Source organism: Scatophagus argus, chromosome 24, assembly GCF_020382885.2.
Source record: "Scatophagus argus isolate fScaArg1 chromosome 24, fScaArg1.pri, whole genome shotgun sequence".
In the NCBI taxonomy this organism is placed as follows: Eukaryota; Metazoa; Chordata; class Actinopteri; family Scatophagidae; genus Scatophagus; species Scatophagus argus.
The window spans coordinates 2,632,162-2,653,575 of NC_058516.1; the positions used below are offsets into that span (position 1 = coordinate 2,632,162).

Sequence of the window (21,414 nt, forward strand, 5' to 3'; positions counted from 1 at the left end):
ACTACTTTAAATTCATGCGATTGATCTAAGTGTTTTATTTATGTTTCTCTGTTTGTAATGATGCAGGTGCGGTTCAGAAGGATTTGGTTCCCTAATAACTGTTAGCTGTAATTGTAAAACACTGGGTCAGGTTGCAGCTGGTAAAAATATCCTCACAAGGATTGCTTCTCACAAGGATAGTAGTACACACACACACACACATTCAAGTCCATCCATTGGGTGAAAAACAGCCTTTTCTCCCTAAAGGTCACAGTGAGATTTGAATGACAGCTTTAAGTCCTGCGCTCATATTACAATCTGCAGCGGCGCCTTCCTGGGAAAAGGCCGGGAGAACAGGGAAGCAATTAATTGTAATGAATAATGGGACAAATCGGGTTGGCGTATGGCCGCTAATGCTCCTCCGGAGGATTAGGATGTGATGCCAGCCACGCTGAGGTGTCTGCCTGCACACTAATTGAAAAGTGTGAGGATGATTGGGTTGGGAGGGGGAGGGGGGGGTCATTTTCTGCCTTCCTGTCTTCTGATCCTAAGGGAATTTTAAACCCCAGAAATCCACAAATGAAACATTTTTCAGATGAGTTGCAAGTTATTGCAAAAATAATCGTGCTTTTGTATTTTGATGAGTCTTAATTGGAGCTGTGAGGAAACAAGTGAAGGTTCAAATGTTGACATGAAACAATGGTAAGAAGGCATTAAAAAGATTCCAGTGTGTTGCATGCAGAGCAGTAGCTCAGCGAGATGAGCAGCTGATGTCGCTGGTGTTCCTCAGGTTGAAGGTTCAATTTCAGTCATGCCAGATTTGTTTGCAAGTTTTTGTTTTCAGCAATGTAAAGAACGTAAAGTAGTTTGAATTAGACAAACCAAATTGTTATGCATTAAACTTACATCTGTCTGTTCATGGTGAAAACCATTTAAAGATCATTACAGCAAGTACATTCTACACAATTGACCCTGAGCCTTGGGACAGCTGCAACATGTTACAAATAGAATGTGTTTCAGTGTTAAGCTAAAAGCTAACATGTCACTTGTTTCAATCATATAAGTTTGAGCTGAATCACAAAAACAGTGACAACAGTTTAACAAAAACAAAGCTCAAGAAAAAAAAAACGTTACTTTCGTACGTCAAAAACAGTTTTTAATCTGCTTGCTTTTTCTCTGCGGGGGGGGGGGGCATCCAACTGAGCATGTGCAGTGTGACTGAGATCACTGCAGCTTGTTTGTGACGGCAGAAAAATGACATGTTGCAACCATCCCTTGTTACACCTGTCGGAGGTCTCCCCGACGTATTAACACTATGTAGCAGCATGGGGGCGCTCACGCTCTGTGTAATTTGCAGCTGCTTGTAATGAGCCACAGGTGGTCGTTAATTAGGCGGGTGAGTATAAAAGCAGCAGTCCTCCCAGCACCTCTCTCTTTTCGGTCTCGTCGTCACCTGCACGTCACGTCCGGGTCGGAGGTCGTTTGACCCGACAGGTATGGCAGCACGTTGGTGTGTGTTTTGTTCGTTGTTGTTGTTCTTGTGTTGTAGGGCGACTGCTCGTGTGCGGCTCGTGTGCGGCTCCATGGCTCCTGCGTGCACTGCTACGTTTGTTGGCTGCGGTAAGTGTCTTCTCTCTTTGCAGTACGGTCGATGCTAGCAGGTGGCTAACGCTTTTGTGGTCGCAGGTAAACGCCGGTGGCTTCCTGGAGCCCCGTGTCTCTCTGTCGCTCCCTCCCTCCTCTTGTGCGAGGGTGTGTGCGTCCGCTAACAAGGTATGTATGTGTGTGTGTTGTGGCGTGCGCCGCATTATGTTTTAGTGTAGTTAGCGATACCGGGAGTGTTTGCAGCGAGAGGCGGCGTACACCGTGGACCGGCTGCCAGTCAAGCGCAGTGCAGACACACAAGCACACGGAGAGGCAATGCAGAGTAGCCACTCAAGCTAACGTGCACGCTTTGGGGAGAAAACCCACGCAGGCACAGGGTGAACATGCAAAGTCCACACAGAAGGGCTCACACCGGTGTTCGAGTGACAACAGTCTCATTGTGCTTTTACTGAAAGTGATGCAGAAATGAGCTTAACACCACGTGTTGGCACAGGAGTCTTTGTCAGTAGAATAAGTATGCTAGTCTATGAAAGTATGCGTACAAGGTTGTTTTCGTACGTCACCATGTGAATGTGTGGCAGGTAGGTGCTCCACCGTCCCACCTGTTTATATGGCTGAGCTGTCGTCGGCGAGGTAAGTATGTCAATGTATTTAAATATGTCTTTATTTATTTGTTGCAGTTATGTATTGTCGTCCGTGATCATGTGGCAGGTAGAGTGCTGCGCCACCTTTGTCACTGGTACCACCTGTGCATATGGCTGCGCTCTCGTCGGCGGGGTAAGTATATCAATGTATTTAAATATAAGTCTTTATTTATTGCAGTTATGTACTGTCATCCGTGATCATGTGGCAGGTAGAGTCACCTGTGCATATGGCTGAGCTCGTCGGCGGGGTAAGTATATCAATGTAATTAAATATAACTCTTTATTTATTGCAGTTATGTATTGTCGTCCGTGATCATGTGGCAGGTAGAGTCACCTGTGCATATGGCTGCGCTCTCGTGGGAGGGGTGTTGGTCGGCACTGAACGGTGATTTGTGTGGTAAGTGAAGGTGCCGCAGTTATTTTTGTACGTGATCATGTCAATGTGCTGCTCCACTGTCATTGGTACCATGTGTTTAGTTTGATTACTTCTTTGTGTATGTCAGGTGCAGTCCTGCTCCACCTCCAGTCATTGGTGCCATGCACATGGGTAAGTATTTGTGTGTGGCAGGTAGAGTCATTGGTTTCACAGTTTGTCCCATTCTAATGTGGTTTGTTTTTTTTTCCACAGGGAAGGAGCAATGTCTGGGGTGAATGTTTCAGCCATTGCTGTGTGCCAAAGCTTACTCCTGTCCTTGTATGCAGTACTTCATAATAAATATATGTAACCTAAATCTGTGTGAGTATTGTAATTAAGGTCAAACTTGGTTTCCTGGGATAGAAGTTGAGAGGACACAGTGCTTTTATTGAAACAGCAGTGTTTAAAAAGACATCATGTAAATATTTGTACTTACTTTAAATATTTTTACTAAGTACTTACTCTAATATTTTTTACTAAGTACTTTAAATATTTTTTACTAAGTAGTAACTCTAAATATTTTTACTAAGTATTTACTCTAAATATTTTTACTAAGTAGTAACTCTAAATATTTTTACTAAGTATTTACTCTAATATTTTTTACTAAGTATTTACTCTAAATATTTTTACTAAGTAGTAACTCTAAATATTTTTACTAAGTACTTACTCTAATATTTTTAACTAAGTACTTTAAATATTTTTTACTAAGTATTTACTCTAATATTTTTTACTAAGTATTTACTCTAAATATTTTTACTAAGTAGTAACTCTAAATATTTTTACTAAGTACTTACTCTAATATTTTTTACTAAGTACTTACTCTAATTTTTTACTAAGTCCTTACTCTAATATTTTTACTAAGTATTTACTCTAAATATTTTTACTAAGTACTTACTCTAATATTTTTAACTAAGTACTTTAAATATTTTTTACTAAGTACTTACTCTAATTTTTTACTAAGTATTTACTCTAAATATTTTTACTAAGTATTTACTCTAATATTTTTTACTAAGTAGTAACTCTAAATATTTTTACTAAGTACTTAAAATATTTTTACTAAGTATTTACTCTAAATATTTTTACTAAGTACTTACTCTAATATTTTTACTAAGTACTTACTCTAATATTTTTAACTAAGTACTTTAAATATTTTTTACTAAGTATTTACTCTAATATTTTTTACTAAGTAGTAACTCTAAATATTTTTACTAAGTATTTACTCTAATATTTTTTACTAAGTATTTACTCTAAATATTTTTACTAAGTAGTAACTCTAAATATTTTTACTAAGTACTTACTCTAATATTTTTTACTAAGTACTTTAAATATTTTTACTAAGTACTTACTCTAATATTTTTAACTAAGTACTTTAAATATTTTTTACTAAGTATTTACTCTAAATATTTTTACTAAGTAGTAACTCTAAATATTTTTACTAAGTATTTACTCTAAATATTTTTAACTAAGTACTTACTCTAATATTTTTTCTAAGTATTTACTCTAATATTTTTACTAAGTACTTACTCTAATTTTTTACTAAGTACTTTAAATATTTTTACTAAGTAGTAACTCTAAATATTTTTACTAAGTATTTACTCTAAATATTTTTACTAAGTACTTACTCTAATATTTTTAACTAAGTACTTACTCTAATATTTTTTCTAAGTATTTACTCTAAATATTTTTACTAAGTAGTAACTCTAAATATTTTTACTAAGTATTTACTCTAAATATTTTTACTAAGTAGTAACTCTAAATATTTTTACTAAGTACTTACTCTAATATTTTTTACTAAGTACTTTAAATATTTTTACTAAGTAGTAACTCTAAATATTTTTACTAAGTACTTACTCTAATATTTTTACTAAGTACTTACTCTAATTTTTTACTAAGTATTTACTCTAAATATTTTTACTAAGTAGTAACTCTAAATATTTTTACTAAGTATTTACTCTAAATATTTTTACTAAGTAGTAACTCTAAATATTTTTACTAAGTACTTACTCTAATATTTTTTACTAAGTACTTACTCTAATTTTTTACTAAGTCCTTACTCTAATATTTTTACTAAGTATTTACTCTAAATATTTTTACTAAGTACTTACTCTAATATTTTTAACTAAGTACTTTAAATATTTTTTACTAAGTACTTACTCTAATTTTTTACTAAGTATTTACTCTAAATATTTTTACTAAGTATTTACTCTAATATTTTTTACTAAGTATTTACTCTAAATATTTTTACTAAGTAGTAACTCTAAATATTTTTACTAAGTACTTACTCTAATATTTTTTACTAAGTACTTTAAATATTTTTACTAAGTATTTACTCTAATTTTTTACTAAGTATTTACTCTAAATATTTTTACTAAGTAGTAACTCTAAATATTTTTACTAAGTATTTACTCTAATATTTTTACTAAGTACTTACTCTAATATTTTTAACTAAGTACTTTAAATATTTTTTACTAAGTATTTACTCTAATATTTTTTACTAAGTATTTACTCTAAATATTTTTACTAAGTAGTAACTCTAAATATTTTTACTAAGTATTTACTCTAAATATTTTTACTAAGTAGTAACTCTAAATATTTTTACTAAGTACTTACTCTAATATTTTTAACTAAGTACTTACTCTAATATTTTTTCTAAGTATTTACTCTAAATATTTTTACTAAGTATTTACTCTAAATATTTTTACTAAGTAGTAACTCTAAATATTTTTACTAAGTACTTACTCTAATATTTTTTACTAAGTACTTTAAATATTTTTACTAAGTAGTAACTCTAAATATTTTTACTAAGTACTTACTCTAATATTTTTACTAAGTACTTACTCTAATTTTTTACTAAGTAGTAACTCTAAATATTTTTACTAAGTATTTACTCTAAATATTTTTACTAAGTAGTAACTCTAAATATTTTTACTAAGTATTTACTCTAATATTTTTTACTAAGTACTTACTCTAATTTTTTACTAAGTATTTACTCTAAATATTTTTACTAAGTATTTACTCTAATATTTTTTACTAAGTATTTACTCTAAATATTTTTACTAAGTAGTAACTCTAAATATTTTTACTAAGTACTTACTCTAATATTTTTTACTAAGTACTTTAAATATTTTTACTAAGTATTTACTCTAATATTTTTACTAAGTACTTACTCTAATATTTTTAACTAAGTACTTTAAATATTTTTTACTAAGTACTTACTCTAATATTTTTACTAAGTACTTACTCTAATATTTTTAACTAAGTACTTTAAATATTTTTTACTAAGTACTTACTCTAATTTTTTACTAAGTATTTACTCTAAATATTTTTACTAAGTAGTAACTCTAAATATTTTTACTAAGTATTTACTCTAAATATTTTTACTAAGTAGTAACTCTAAATATTTTTACTAAGTATTTACTCTAAATATTTTTACTAAGTACTTACTCTAATATTTTTTACTAAGTACTTACTCTAATTTTTTACTAAGTACTTACTCTAATATTTTTACTAAGTACTTTAAATATTTTTTACTAAGTATTTACTCTAATATTTTTTACTAAGTATTTACTCTAAATATTTTTACTAAGTAGTAACTCTAAATATTTTTACTAAGTATTTACTCTAAATATTTTTACTAAGTAGTAACTCTAAATATTTTTACTAAGTATTTACTCTAAATATTTTTAACTAAGTACTTACTCTAATATTTTTTCTAAGTATTTACTCTAATATTTTTACTAAGTATTTACTCTAATATTTTTACTAAGTACTTACTCTAATTTTTTACTAAGTACTTTAAATATTTTTACTAAGTAGTAACTCTAAATATTTTTACTAAGTATTTACTCTAAATATTTTTACTAAGTACTTACTCTAATATTTTTAACTAAGTACTTTAAATATTTTTTACTAAGTACTTTAAATATTTTTTACTAAGTACTTACTCTAATATTTTTACTAAGTACTTTAAATATTTTTACTAAGTACTTACTCTAATATTTTTTACTAAGTACTTACTCTAATTTTTTACTAAGTCCTTACTCTAATATTTTTACTAAGTATTTACTCTAAATATTTTTACTAAGTACTTACTCTAATATTTTTAACTAAGTACTTTAAATATTTTTTACTAAGTACTTACTCTAATTTTTTACTAAGTATTTACTCTAAATATTTTTACTAAGTAGTAACTCTAAATATTTTTACTAAGTATTTACTCTAATATTTTTACTAAGTATTTACTCTAAATATTTTTACTAAGTACTTACTCTAATATTTTTAACTAAGTACTTTAAATATTTTTTACTAAGTACTTACTCTAATTTTTTACTAAGTATTTACTCTAAATATTTTTTACTAAGTACTTACTCTAATTTTTTACTAAGTCCTTACTCTAATATTTTTACTAAGTACTTACTCTAATTTTTTACTAAGTATTTACTCTAAATATTTTTACTAAGTACTTTAAATATTTTTTACTAAGTACTTACTCTAATATTTTTTACTAAGTCCTTACTCTAATATTTTTACTAAGTACTTACTCTAATTTTTTACTAAGTCCTTACTCTAATATTTTTACTAAGTATTTACTCTAAATATTTTTACTAAGTACTTACTCTAATATTTTTAACTAAGTACTTTAAATATTTTTTACTAAGTACTTACTCTAATTTTTTACTAAGTATTTACTCTAAATATTTTTACTAAGTAGTAACTCTAAATATTTTTACTAAGTATTTACTCTAATATTTTTTACTAAGTATTTACTCTAAATATTTTTACTAAGTACTTACTCTAATATTTTTACTAAGTACTTTAAATATTTTTTACTAAGTATTTACTCTAAATATTTTTACTAAGTACTTACTCTAATATTTTTTACTAAGTACTTACTCTAATATTTTTTACTAAGTACTTACTCTAATTTTTTACTAAGTCCTTACTCTAATATTTTTACTAAGTACTTACTCTAATTTTTTACTAAGTATTTACTCTAAATATTTTTACTAAGTACTTTAAATATTTTTTACTAAGTACTTACTCTAAATATTTTTACTAAGTAGTAACTCTAAATATTTTTACTAAGTATTTACTCTAATATTTTTTACTAAGTATTTACTCTAAATATTTTTTACTAAGTATTTACTCTAAATATTTTTACTAAGTACTTACTCTAATATTTTTTACTAAGTACTTACTCTAATATTTTTTACTAAGTACTTACTCTAATTTTTTACTAAGTCCTTACTCTAATATTTTTACTAAGTACTTACTCTAATTTTTTACTAAGTATTTACTCTAAATATTTTTACTAAGTACTTTAAATATTTTTTACTAAGTACTTACTCTAAATATTTTTACTAAGTAGTAACTCTAAATATTTTTACTAAGTACTTACTCTAATATTTTTACTAAGTACTTACTCTAATATTTTTACTAAGTACTTACTATAATTTTTTACTAAGTACTTACTCTAATATTTTTACTAAGTACTTTAAATATTTTTTACTAAGTATTTACTCTAAATATTTTTACTAAGTACTTTAAATATTTTTTACTAAGTACTTACTCTAATTTTTTACTAAGTAGTAACTCTAAATATTTTTACTAAGTACTTACTCTAATTTTTTACTAAGTACTTACTCTAATTTTTTTACTAAGTACTAACTCTAAATATTTTTACTAAGTACTTACTCTAAATACTAAAATTTTTTTTGCTAAGTACTTACTCTAAATAGTAAAATTTTTTTTGCTAAGTACTTACTCTAAATTTTTCCTATGTATTGACTTTAGTTTTAATACAATTTTTTTTTTACCTACTTACTTTACTGTGTAAAGACATTTTGCTAGGTACTTACCTTAGTCTTTACAAAAACTTTGCTAAGTACTTACCTTAGTCTTTACAAAAACTTTGCTAAGTACTTACCTTAGTCTTTACAAAAATGTTGGTAACTACTTACTTTAGTCGTTCAACACTAAAACAAATTTTACTAAGTATTTACTTTAGTCTTATACTATAAATACTATAATTATCATAAATACAAAAAAACTTGTCTTTTTCCACAAGACTTAAAACTGTACTGGTTCTATTTTCCATTACAAAGGATTTCACTGATTTCACACATGGACATATGTACAGTGGATCTGGCCGCGGTTCCTCTGACTGCAAATGTTCAACCTCACAGTTTCAAGGCAGCATATTATCTCAAATGAACAATGGGTCCAACACAAAGTACAGTCTCAAGACGTGGATGAAGTTCTGCTGTCCTCAGTTTTGGTCCTCAAATTCTGCACTCATCTGAAAGGAAGAAATAAATCATTTCATCATTGTTGTGAGACAACACACTTCTGAGAACATCCACATTAACTCCATAACATCTAAAAAGCTAACAATCGCAAGTATGTTGGCTGTGAATGATACCTACCCTTCGAAGACAGAAATGAGCTCCGTCTTCATGTAGCCCGTCCTCTCTGCGTTCTCCACATCCATTGACACTGGAGCTGGAAGTCAGTTACAGTTTTGTGTCAAAAGGCAGAAACAAAACCTTCCCTAAGAGCTAACGCCACTCTTCATAAACAACACATAACAAGGACAAAGTACTGGTTGCTTTAGCAACTTACTCTCAGAGGGTTTGGGCTAGTACTTCCCAAAGGCCTTGTCTTTTCGCATGTCGGGGTAGAGGAAGCAGGTTCGCGGGGATGTTCTTGTCAGCCGTCATGTAGTACGTGCAGAGAGAAAGTGCACAGAGCATTCCAGGACGACCAAGAGCTCAAGAACGACGCTGGAGTACCCAACGCTCGCTGTGGACGTCGTGTTCGATCCAGGTGAAGGTGATCGCAGCCTCTCTGCTGCTCTCACTGAACCAGGACACTTGACATCAGGGCCCTCTCCCTCACTGATGAAGCTGAACACAGAGAGAAGAAGAAAAAAGCAACACCACACACTCGCTTACCCGCTCTGGACCTCTTGGGAACAAGTCCTTCAATCCGCATCCGGAAGGCAAATGCTTTCTCTTTGGCGCTCTGCTGGGACACAAGGAAAGGTTTTGATTCATTTAACTATTAAGAATTAATTAAACATGATGTGTGTGTGTGTCCACTACTCAAAAGTCATTCATAATTTCCATTTAACAAAACGAAACAACACCATTAAACAAAAACATTAAAATTCAAGGATTCAATGGGCTTTATAGTCATTTCACACATGTTTAAAAACAAAACAAACAAACAAACAAACAAAAAAAAAAAACGAAATTAGTTTCCCTGGTCCAAGTACAAGACCAATAACCTACAAAACACGTCAAATAACTATAAATATAAAAACAGCACTATATAAATGTAAAAACAACCAGAATAAAAAATATAAACAGTGAACAGAGATGACAATAATATGTACAGCAGTATGTGCAAATGAGAAACAGTTGTGTGCAAAGATGCAAGATGGCTGCATTGTGCAATGTCCAATATGTGTATGCGTATGTGTGTGTGTGTGTGTGTGCGTGTGTTGGGGGGGTAAACTAACTCATTAACCAAAACATACACATCTACAGAGCCTCAACATTTACTGCCTCATTCATTTTCATGCACACATACACAAACACTTCAATTCGATCAATTCGAGTGCGATCAAATTCCAAGTTCGGAGTGTAAATGAACGCAGCAGAAGCAGCTCACAAAGACAAAGTCAATGCATCCGTTTTTCAAAGTGCTGCTCCTGCCTGTATTGATAGTAATAGTAATGATGCTGCTGCTAGTAGAGACGGCAGCAAGCATGACAACTGCTTTAGCATCAGCAAACACTGCTTCTCCTGTACCTTCCCCAACAAGTGCTGCCCCAAAGCAACCTGCTCAGCTTCCTAACCCAATTGATTAAACTGACCACATGTGTAGATCATACATACAACAACATACAACAATCATCATACATCATGCAACTCACTATCACCATGAAACAAAACAGTGATGTGGCGTCCCAAAGAAGAAGAGAAAAACACCTGTAAGGTTAACGCCGTCCATGCTATATCCTCTCGAAACAGTTTGCACTTCTGCACTTCTTCATTAGCACCTTAGCGCCGATAACATTACCAACGGGTGCTTGCCTCGAATAAAGCAACGATTCATGACGAAGACGTTACATTTCAGTACAACTTGTGTCCGTATGCAATTGCAAGCTCAAGCTCAAGCTAAACCTGGACATGCTAACCGTGCTAACCATGCTCGTTGTAGCAACGCGGTTAGCATCGCCGACTGAAGTAACACACAAACACTTTATCTTCTTGACTTCGGTCAACATTTAATACTCACCGTTAATACTCTTCGTCGTGTTACAGGCGTCCAAAATCTTCCATACGGACACACATTTCACCGACAAAACAACAAAGCTCCGTCACACATTTCACCGACAAAACAGCGCAACGCGCTGTTTCTTGATTGAAAGCACCTGCGCATGACAACGCTCGTTCTCTTGGCGCCGACTCGCGCGAGACCTTCCTTCTCATATAAAGTCATTTTAAGTCGTTTCGCCCTGTTAGCATCATCATAACAGGCTCTTCCTGTTAACTAAACTTGCCACTAACACTAACACGAACCAACAACGCTCCGCCACACATTTGCATGCTTACTTTGAGCAGAAGGCGTTTTGTTTTCGAAAAGGCCGACGGTTCACAGTTCTATACATGACCCCAGCTGTTTATAGTGGGGAGTAAATGATCCCCGTGCAGACACTTCGGGGAGGCGCAGAGGGAAGCCGAGAGGGGGGAGGGGGGCCCCCCCAAACGACCCCACACCACGTCGAGCCGGGTGTAGGGATCCCCGGGCGTGATAACGTAATGAGTTTCGAACCCGGCACCCATACACTCACTCGATGGTTGCCGCGTTCTTAACCCTCTGCGCCACCACGCCCAGGTTACTGGGAGGTGAGTTTGGTGCTCTGCTAAGTTTGCGCTACACACACCTGTCTCACCTGTCTCTATGGGGCAGGGATGGACAGAATATTCAGAAGGGGATAGGTCGGATTAAAATCTCATTAAGTCAAAATGAGATGTATATCTTTTTTTGAAAAACAAAGACAAAATAAGAATAATTTGAAATATTTGGTGTCTCTGCTCTATCATCACGGTTTCCTCACCTCTGTTGGACACGTCCAACGCATAATGAGAACGCCAGGTGAGCGCACCTGTAGCTCAGTCGGTAGGGCGTGCGCTCCATGCTCCGAGGCGGTCTATCCTGTGTAGTGGGCAAAGGTTCGACTCCTGCGTGTGGCTGTTTTGTTGCGTGTTGTAAAACAAGTCACTTTACTGAATAGTTTATTTTTTCAGGAGAGTGTGAATGGAAGAAAGAACGACTTAAAGTGGAGAGGGCTGTTCCAGGTGAGCTTGGTGCTCTTTTATGGTTGCACTTACACACACCTGTCTCTCTGGGGCAGCCGACGGATGAGTCGCCTCCACGCCACGACTCCTGACCGAAGTAACTTTATTTTACTCTCCATGTACAGATGGCGGCGGTGCGATCAGTGGGTGTCCTCTCCTTTGTCAGAAATCAAAAGTAATAAAAGTACGAAAAACACACACAGCCAGGAGTCGAACCAGGCGCTACTCAGTCGACTGGCTGCACCTTCCGGTCGCGTTCTGATCCGCCACGCCACGGCTGCGGAGCGGCACCTGGTGCTCTCTGAAGTTTGCACTTCTCTCCGCTGACACACCTGTCTGTCTATACTTCTATTTAGAAGTCCAGTATATTAAAGTGTATAAGTAAGTTTCTAAGTAAGTATATAAGTAAATTTTAGTAAGTAAGTGTATTGGGCAGATCCGTTTTGAGGAGTTTTTATTGAAGCAATATGATGGTGACATTAATGTTAACCACTGGGTTTACTTTGCTTTACCTTCCGAACCACATTTCATTATAAAACTTCTTAAAGTAAAGAGCTCGGGCTGAGTCCAACAGGAACACACACACACACACACACACACACACACACACATAAAAAAACATTTTCCCACAAGACTTAGAACTGTACTGATTCCATTTTCCATTCCAAAGGATTTCACTGTTTCAGGGCTCAGCGGGTTCACGTTGGAGACACGGACAAAGTGGATCTGGCCGCGGTTCCTCCGACTGCACCTGACACTTTCAAGGCTGACAGCATATTATCTCAAATGAACAATGGGGTCCAACACAAAGTCTGAAGACGTGGATGAAGTTCTGCTGTCCTCAGTTTTGGTCCTTAAATTCTGCACTCATCTGAAAGGAAGAAATAAATCTTTTCATCACTGACAAAGTACAGAAACTTGTATGATCAATCATGTACGATATGAGCAACTTGTTCGAGCTGCATCTACCTGAGTGCCAAAACCTTCAAATCCACACATCAGATCGTCAGCCTGGAAGCAGAGGCAGAACAGAAACAGAGGACCTGAAGCTCACCTGACACTTCAGGTGTGACTCTTTGCTGTACAGAACATTCAGACAAAGAAAGATGGACAGTTTTAAATGTCACCGTGGAGGGGACTGTTATATGTGGGATTAAAATCTCATTAATCCAAATGAGATTGTCCCGTACCTACAGGAGGTTTGTTACGTTCCCTTCAGAAGGAAGAGGATTTACCCACAGGTAATGATGGTCCGGCAGCCGCCGCTCTTCCTCTTTCCCTCCGTGTCGCCCCCCGACTCGTCACGAACTCCCCGGGAGCGTCGTACGGCGTGACGAGCCCCGGGCGAGCCGTGATATTTCAGTCTGTGGGCGAGGAGCGACCTGCCCTGCGCCAAAGGATTCATCCGCTCCTCTGGACTTCCTGTCAGCCTTTTGTTTCCCCGCCTGAACAAAAGGGAATAAAGAAAGGAAGGAAGGCAAGGAAGGAAAAGCCGGAGAACAAAGACATAATGAAGCAGGGGCATATTTCACTTGAGACTCTGAAGATCAAATTGTGCCCGCGGCGAGCTGATGTGGAAGTCCTTCCTGTGACCTCTGAAGCGCTGGGCTGAACGGTGACATTTGGGCTCCATTCAAACGAACCTGAAATACATGCATTCGCTTCGACAAATCTGCATACGTCCGCCGCTTCAGCCACAGGCCGGAGTGTGACCGCCTCCACCTGCAGGGGAAGCCTGTGCTCTATCACGGTGAACCATATGCTCATCTCACCGGTCCACAAACCGGAAAGGAAAAACATCCTTTCTTTGACTTTGAAAAATGAAATCAGTTGAAGATGATGACGACTAGAACGTTTCTGTTATTATGGATCCAAACAGGTGCGGAATTTCTAACGCATTCAGATGGAGCAATGGCGCCATCTGCTGTCAATAGACAATAAATTGCATGAATATTTCTGATGGCTTTCATGTTTTGTGAGATGCGATCAGTGAGTGTTAAGTGCACACACACACTATTGATCCTTGAGATTAATAACACTATATATTTATATATAAGTAAATATAAAAGTGTATGTATGTATAAGTAAGTTTCTAAGCATCTTTATTAGTCAGTAAATTACTACATATAAGTATCTTTATAAGTAAGTTTATACATATACAGTATATACACTACCGTCCAAAGTTGGTTTTTGGTGCAATATCTACATAAGTGTATAGGCTAATGGATGATTAGAAAACCCTTGTGCAATCAGGTGTGCAGTTTAACTAATTAGATAAGCTATAAAACTGACCTTCCTTTGAGCAGGTTGAGTATCTGGAGCATCACATTTGTGGGGTCGATTAAACGCTCAAAATGGCCAGAAAAAGAGAACTTTCATGTGAAACTCGACAGTCTATTCTTGTTCTTAGAAATGAAGGCTATTCCATGCGAGAAATTGCCAAGAAACTGAAGATTTCTTACAACGGTGTGCACTACTCTCTTCAGAGAAGAGCACAAACAGACTCTAACCAGAGTAGAAAGAGAAGTGGGAGGCCCTGCTGCACAACTGAGCAAGAAGATAAGTACATTAGAGTGTTTTTTTTTCCCAATCCAGTTGATTTGGTGAGGAAAATTAGTCCAAACAACATTTGACGCCAATTGAATTTCTAATGCGTCCAGAAGTATTAAATTAAAGAGGAGTTGTGTGTCAGAGATCTGATTTCTGAAATGGATGTATTTGAGGAAACATTTCCATGCCTCAGTGCTGACAAAGGCTCCAGGTTTGGCAAACACCAGCAGAGAAACTCAGCTGAGCCACAGAGAAGAAAACAGGAACAACAAGGCAAAAAGGAAAGCTGATGAGCTCTCCGCAGCCAACACTAAACCCTCTCTAGAATAAAGTCCCAATAAGTTTGCTGGAGAGGTTAACCTGGCTTCACTGATAGACTATTAAACTTAATGGCAGGATATGGATCCACAATTCCCGCCCATGTGTTTGTATTACTTTGGTCTTGGCCGGGTCATCGTGTTTGACCATCAGACTAATATCTCACTGATCAGGGATGTGTGTCTGTGCAATATTGTGAGGGGAAAAGGGGGGGGAATCCCTCCCTACAGATTCTGGGGATTATAGTCAGGCTGAAAACGAGCCTCCCTGACTGCAGGAAAAGGCAAGGATCAAGACCCAAGGTGGAAAAACATAATCGGACTTCAGATGTTAAGACAGATGTTACCACAGCTGTCAGGACCGCGGCCTTCTGTGGAGCAAATCCTGGCGAATGGCGGGCCAATCTGACCGTCGGTTCAAACTTAATTTGAAACTTAAGAAGGTGCCTTGAAACATTCCAACAGACAGCACTTCCAGTTTTCCTTCTCCGCCCGCTCAGACCGACTGGTTGGGATTTAAAGTAGAATTAACAGCCGCTCTCACCCACACTGCCGCTCAGCCGTCCAAGAATTACTTGAGGGAAAGTGCAGTGACTCAGCAGCGCTCGTGACTCGTTTTATGTTATTATGTTATTTAAGCTTAATTCTTTGGCAAACAACTTTCTTATCACAGCAGTGACTTCATTTCTAATCAATACATTTTACTCCTTTAGTGAACAGTTTAGTTTACCGACTTCATGCACCGATAAAAACCTCATGTGAATCTCAAAGATCAATTTTATTTTACATTAAAAATTAAATTAAACAGTTAAATTAAAACAGTTGTTACAAAGTTATATGTACAATGTACATTTAAAAGAAAAAAAATCATGGTTGCAATTAAATGAAACAACAAAACCAAGCCTGTAGCCATGACAGGGTCTCACTTAGGAGGCGCTTTAGGCTAAATGATAATGTTAGCATGCATGGTTAGTGGGTATGAAACAGACAGGAATGTTATTTGGTCATAAAGCAAAGTACTCGACAAGTTCAAAGTCAGACCAGAAAAAAAAAAAAAGGTGATAAAAATGATAAAAAGTTGAGACTGTTTCACTAAAACACACAGATGTGAACCTCATGGTGGCAACAGAGAACAACTCAGAGGTCACAGACTTTCACCTCCTGCTGGCGATCCTCTTGGACCTCCTCAGGCCGCCATTTTGAGCCTCCTCTCCGCGTGACGGAGCTTCCCCAGTTTCCATCACGTTACTTTGATTTCTCGGCCGTGAAGCTGCGGTCGGTGGCTTTCTTCGCCCTCTCGCAGATTGCTCAGCCTCTCGCTGATCTGATTCTTTCACCTCCACTTTGTTCTGTGGCCTTCTCGCTGCTTTCTCCGATTTTGCGGGCTTCTTTTCTCCAGACTTTGGCTTCGCCTTAACAGACTTAAATGTGTTCTTTTGTGCACGGTGGTCTTTCACGCTGATCTGACTGTCCGTGTGTTCACTCGTTGGTGATTTATTTTGCTCTGTTGTGCTTTGCAACTTCTCAGGAGATTTAACAGCCTTTTTTCTCTGCCTCCCTCTGTGTTTCACTTGGCTTTTAGTGGCTACGAATTCATTGGCAGTTTTGACTTTTTCTGCCTCCATTTTGATTTCTTGGTTGTTGGTCTGCATTTCAAATGCTTTATAGGCTTCCTGTGAAGCCACATTTTTTTTCTTTAAACTACAGTTTCCGCCCAAGTGTTCAGACCAAAGAATTAATGTGCATAACATACGACCATTTCAGATTCTCACCTCTTGCTGTGCGAGTTCGGATTTCAGGTCAGATAACTGGCTCATCAACCGCTGAGTCTTCAGCTGAAAGCAGATGAAAATAGTCAGAAATCACTGATGAACAACAACATGTTGTACAAGCTGGATCGTCTCTTACCTGCTCGCTGACTATTTGCTTTTCAAGCCGCTCTCTCTCTTCAGCCTCCCTCTTCCTCCTGTGTTTTTGAGGAGTACGTGTTATCACTCAGGAATATCTTCAGTGTTTTAAAGCAATGGCTTTGTGAAATGTTTATCTGCTCAGAGAAGATTTCTGTGCCGCCGGCAGCCAGTTAGCTTAGCTTAACAACACGTGTTGTGTTTACACCTGAGTTTCAGTACAAGACAGATAATGTGTTACTTTGTGAGCTTTACATTTTTCCCACTGCATGACTGTGTGTCAGTTTCCCACACATATCATTCAATCTCGTAAATGATCAGGACGTGTGCAAACCACTTACTTGTTTGCCACCATCTTGCCCAGCCGAGCGAGCTCAGCCCTCTTCTTGTCCACGGCTCTCTGGATGTCTTCTTGCGTCACCACGGACAGGAGAGACTTGGCGTCCACGTCCGTTAACTCAGTGGATGGCGACGTCGTTTGGAGGACCGCCGTCACCCACTCAGTGAGCTCTTCACAGGAAGGGAACTGAAAGAAAAACATCGGATTCATCGGGATACAACGCTGCATGACTTTACAACACTTTACGATTAAGAAATTACTGCTATATGCTGTTTTCATGGCCATTCTGCAGTGCGCTTGTGTTTGAAGGTGCTGTTATCCAAAAGCCTATAAATGCCAGAGGAAAGAGCTCAAAAGATCCATCATCTTTTACTTTACACTTTTAACACTGCTGTCTTTGAGGGGGAAGGCATTTTTTGGAAAATGATGCTACTTCAGGGGCAACATAAAACGCTAGTAAAAATACACGGGAGAGAGTTATCACGATGGTGAGGCCAGACGTGCCCTGCTATCAGCGATCGAGTAGCTGCTGTTAGCGGGAAAACTTTTGAAACCTCAGACTTAAAAAGCAACCCACCTTGCTGAGTTCGGCCTGTGCTTTCTCCCTGGAGGCATGGACCAGCTCTGCGGCCATCTTTTCCATCTGTAACAACCTCTGCACCTCTTCCAGGTCCCTCTGAGGACAGACAGGATATCCCAATGCATCACCTCAGAGCCATCTTGGTCGAAAGCTGCACAACACTGACTGCACTCTGCCGCAGCAGTCACTGACAAAATCACCTGTAGTTTTCTGATAATTTTGTCTTCTTGCATCTTCTCTATAAACTCCAAGTCACTCGGTGTCAGTTGATACCCCGTCATCCCTTTCAGCATGGAGTGATCATCTGGTTCTGAAACATTCAGCAGATAAGGCCAGCACAGCAAACAAGATACACAGTACAAAGATAAAACGCAGTGAGAAATTAAGTTTTGTTCGCTATGAATTCAACACGTGAGATCTGTTTAAATCCAAATGTTGGTTTCCAAGAATACTTTTACAAGAGGGCCTAAAAGCAGGACACAGTAGGATCATCAGTCATCAGTGCACTGTATGGAAGACTGGGTACCTGTTTTTGTCTCTGCTACGATGAAATCAAACGTGCTGCTGTCATGTTGAGCTGCAGCACCGGGCTGATGATAAAGGAGAGGAGGATCCAACAGATCTGATTACACATCACGCTGAGAGGATAAAGTCTGATGAAGAGGGGCAGTGAAATAATTCAAAATATCTGCACTTACCTCCATGTTCTCACAGTCCGTGTCACTAGAAAAATCCAGGTGTCTCTTTACATCCGGTAACGGAGGAGTCCTGGGGAGCTGGCGCCCCGATGGGATGTAATTTCCACTGTGACCACTTTCTCGACGAATTTCTAAAAACCTGTCTGTCATGTCTGACCTTCTCCTGGCTAAAACTGCGAGTCCAGCATACAAATCTTGGCAGTTGATCTTTGCACAGATCTGCAGTGTCTTTCCTCTGCTCTCCTCTTTGTTTGGCCACATGAAGCTGCTTCATTGAGGACACCTGTGGCTCAAAGTTGGCTGACTGCTCATCTTGACCAGTAGATGGCGACAGACCACTGTTTTTGCACTGCTGAAACGGTGAATAAATGACATGACAATAGATACTGCATCACTACCAGTACTTCAATTACTACCACTGTTGGAGTGTAGTGTGGAGAACATAAAATATAAATATGATCAAACTGTGATTTGTTTACAGTGTCTTTAGATTAGAAAAGGACTATTTATTCAAGAATTGGACTCTGAACAGAGTATTTTCACATCCAAGAAACAAAGATCCCTCAAAAATATTCAGGCCTACTTCTAACTGCACAACACAGACAGACAGACAGGCAGGTGCGCAGACAGACAGGTGGACCCCGATACAAAATAGCCAGATAGCCAACCCGTCTATGTTTAAACTGAGCTGGTGGTGTCACTCCGCCTGTCCCACATGTTTGCGGAGCTCCAGGAACTCTAGAGGAGAGTGCTGAGTCGTAAATACCTCTGTTTTTAAACCGCGCGCTCCCATAATGCAGAGGGAGGAAGGAGGAAGAGGTCAGAGTGTCTCTCTCTCTCTGAGAGATAAACTGGTGCTTTATGACCCTGACTCAGCCAAGTGGAAAACATTTGCAATGGGTTTACATGGCAGCTAACAAATCAATCCTCAATAAGAAACAAATTAAAAATGACTTTTCTCGTCGTCGTCATGCCGATGATTCTTCTCTGCTGTAAGTGTCTCTTTCCATCGTGTGTCTGTTTTTACACTGGGAGGAAATGCTAAGCAGGGGGTCCACTGTGACTGAACTGGAGGTCCTTAGAAATGAAGTAAAATTTAATCTAAAACAAATAGATTACACTTTAATAAAATACTTTCTTATTTCCCAGGATTCAATGCAACTGAGTGTTTGTTAAACCCTCCTCCTCCTCCTCCTCCTGGCTCAGCACCCATAACCAGCCGAGGCCGGTCAAGCTTTAGATTTTTATGTTAAAATACTGCACATGAGGCCTCTGGTTAAAACTGGTTAATACTTTAGTTTGGTCCGTCTTCACAAACGTGTTTCAGAAATTACAAGGATTATGCAGACGAGATTATGCACCATGCGGGCTCACAGAGCTCAGCGTATTAACAATAACGAACTAACACGCAAAACCCAGGTTTGTTTAACACATACATCATGTAAATCAAAGTACAACAGGACTTTGAAAATAAAAACCCCAAATGACCCTCAGATCACTTCTGCAGCACATGTACAATCAAGTTCCACTTTCACTGACATGAAAGGCCTCCCAGACATCATTCAGAAAATCACACACTCTTTCTAAAAGCCCGCACACACACACACACACATGCAGTGGCACGTAACAAATCCACAGCGGCCATTGTGTCCTGTAAAAGCTCTGTGGTGCTGAGAGATGTGTCCCAAAAAGGTCATTTACAGCTGCTCCACCACGCGGCGTATTGAACAGGCGGAGCAGAGGCGTCGTAAAGAGACTGATAAAACAGCTCCCTGGTGGAGGTGGATGGAACACAGAGTGAGGACGGGGTGGAGACAGGTGTCCTCACTGAGAGACTAATAGGACGGGTTGGTGTCATTACTGAGGCAAACATGGGGAGATCTTAGCCTCACATCCCCCAGTCAAAACAAAATTATTTACTGCAGTGCAGTATGGAAAGGCAGGAAACAAGAGCACAGGGTCCAGTCTGCAGCGTTCAGCCATGACACACGTCCTTTCCCGGGTGAGGAATATCGTGCAAAATAATCAAAAGCTCCAGAACAGCTGCTGACGGGACCTTGTGGTGAGACTGTTCACCTGTTTCCACGGCCAACAACCAACATTCAGTCTGAACCGAATTATTCATCTCTGGAATCATTTTGGAGGGACAAAAGTTATTTATCGAACACTGGCGCACTTGACTAAATTCCTTGATTACACATCAGTCAAGGCGAATGTTTATTTTTCAAACTTTAGTTTATTTTTGTGCATATTTTTGCCTCTTCTACACTCCTAACCAGCCTCCTCAAAGTAAACAAACTAGATGACTGAATATGGAAGTGAATGACGAGAATGAGAGTAAAGTAACAGGATACTCAGCATGTGCACACACACGTCCACGTGAACGGGCTGAAAACATCCAAATCACACACACACGCTCACGAGTGATGAGCGACGGAAACTTCTAGGCCTGCACTTTGCGCCGTGCCGCCCTCAGAGCTGTCAGTGAGGTTAATTTTGTGATGCTTGTGATTAGTGTCCAGTGTAAAGTTACTGCCCGGGGCTTACACACTGCGACCGTCTGGACCTGACAGCAACGTGTGTTTTGTGCTCAAATCTCAGTAACGTGCCCTCAGTCATGTATCTGATCTCAGGTCTGCCCTCTGATTTACTGTTTGTAAATCCACACGTTTTTCCACCGTGAGCATCCGTCACGCGGCGCCTTCTGATCGATTTTTGCACTTAAAGCCGCAAATTCAATTTCCTTCTTCCCACACAGATTTTCCTCCACGAGCTCAGGTTTGTTGTTATGTGCTTTCATGTCTACTTGTACTTTTAATTAAACTTGATATAAAACTAAGTATCGACTTATTAAAATGCTCGACGGAGCTGCGAACCAAATGTAAACATTTATCTGCAAGCTGTGAACCTGTTATCCAAAAGTGCGTATAAATACAGAGAGGAAAGTACAAATTCACCAGCGATTTGGTTGATCTTCATCCAACACAAGTTAAGCAAGTTAAATACGGTTG

General features: G+C 37.5%; 1 protein-coding gene and 2 long non-coding RNA genes across 5 annotated transcripts; 1 reads left to right on the forward strand and 2 right to left on the reverse strand.

Moving 5' to 3' along the window:
- The first annotated feature begins 1,478 nt into the window (after positions 1-1,478).
- Positions 1,479-2,959, forward strand: LOC124055537. The gene is made up of 6 exons (XR_006842705.1): positions 1,479-1,599; positions 1,666-1,752; positions 2,265-2,361; positions 2,522-2,625; positions 2,732-2,775; positions 2,857-2,959. It is a non-coding gene; the product is annotated as an uncharacterized LOC124055537 (long non-coding RNA).
- A 5,506-nt stretch (positions 2,960-8,465) lies between these two features.
- LOC124055551 lies at positions 8,466-9,689 on the reverse strand. Of its 2 annotated transcripts, none has more exons than XR_006842709.1 (4): positions 9,265-9,689; positions 9,069-9,144; positions 8,536-8,941; positions 8,466-8,501 (listed from the first exon to the last, which is right to left on the reverse strand). It is a non-coding gene; the product is annotated as an uncharacterized LOC124055551 (long non-coding RNA). The 2 variants fall into 2 exon arrangements; XR_006842710.1 differs by having other exon boundaries at positions 8,468-8,535; positions 8,570-8,941.
- A 2,762-nt stretch (positions 9,690-12,451) lies between these two features.
- On the reverse strand, positions 12,452-19,227 carry LOC124055792 (intraflagellar transport protein 74 homolog). Of its 2 annotated transcripts, XM_046382916.1 has the most exons (9): positions 18,404-19,227; positions 18,232-18,295; positions 17,906-18,015; positions 17,703-17,801; positions 17,127-17,311; positions 16,787-16,844; positions 16,651-16,713; positions 12,981-13,456; positions 12,452-12,882 (listed from the first exon to the last, which is right to left on the reverse strand). In XM_046382916.1, the coding sequence occupies exons 1-8, from the start codon at positions 18,662-18,664 to the stop codon at positions 13,313-13,315; spliced, it is 984 nt and encodes a 327-aa protein (XP_046238872.1). In that variant the 5' UTR covers positions 18,665-19,227; the 3' UTR covers positions 12,452-12,882; positions 12,981-13,312. The 2 variants fall into 2 exon arrangements, with proteins under 2 accessions (XP_046238872.1, XP_046238869.1); XM_046382913.1 differs by lacking the exons at positions 12,452-12,882; positions 12,981-13,456 and adding an exon at positions 15,647-16,551 and having other exon boundaries at positions 18,404-19,219.
- Positions 19,228-21,414: the final 2,187 nt, after the last annotated feature.

Bases quoted from the DNA above. Each gene is read 5' to 3' on its own strand.
- LOC124055792 (XM_046382913.1), bottom strand. From the start codon at position 18,664: ATGTGGCCAAACAAAGAGGAGAGCAGAGGAAAGACACTGCAGATCTGT. The intron at 16,845-17,126 runs GTAAGTGGTTTG...TCAAAAACACAG, and splicing joins GGCAAGATGGTGGCAAACAA to GAGGAAGAGGGAGGCTGAAG. The intron at 16,714-16,786 runs GTAAGAGACGAT...ATCTGCTTTCAG, and splicing joins AGCAAATAGTCAGCGAGCAG to CTGAAGACTCAGCGGTTGAT.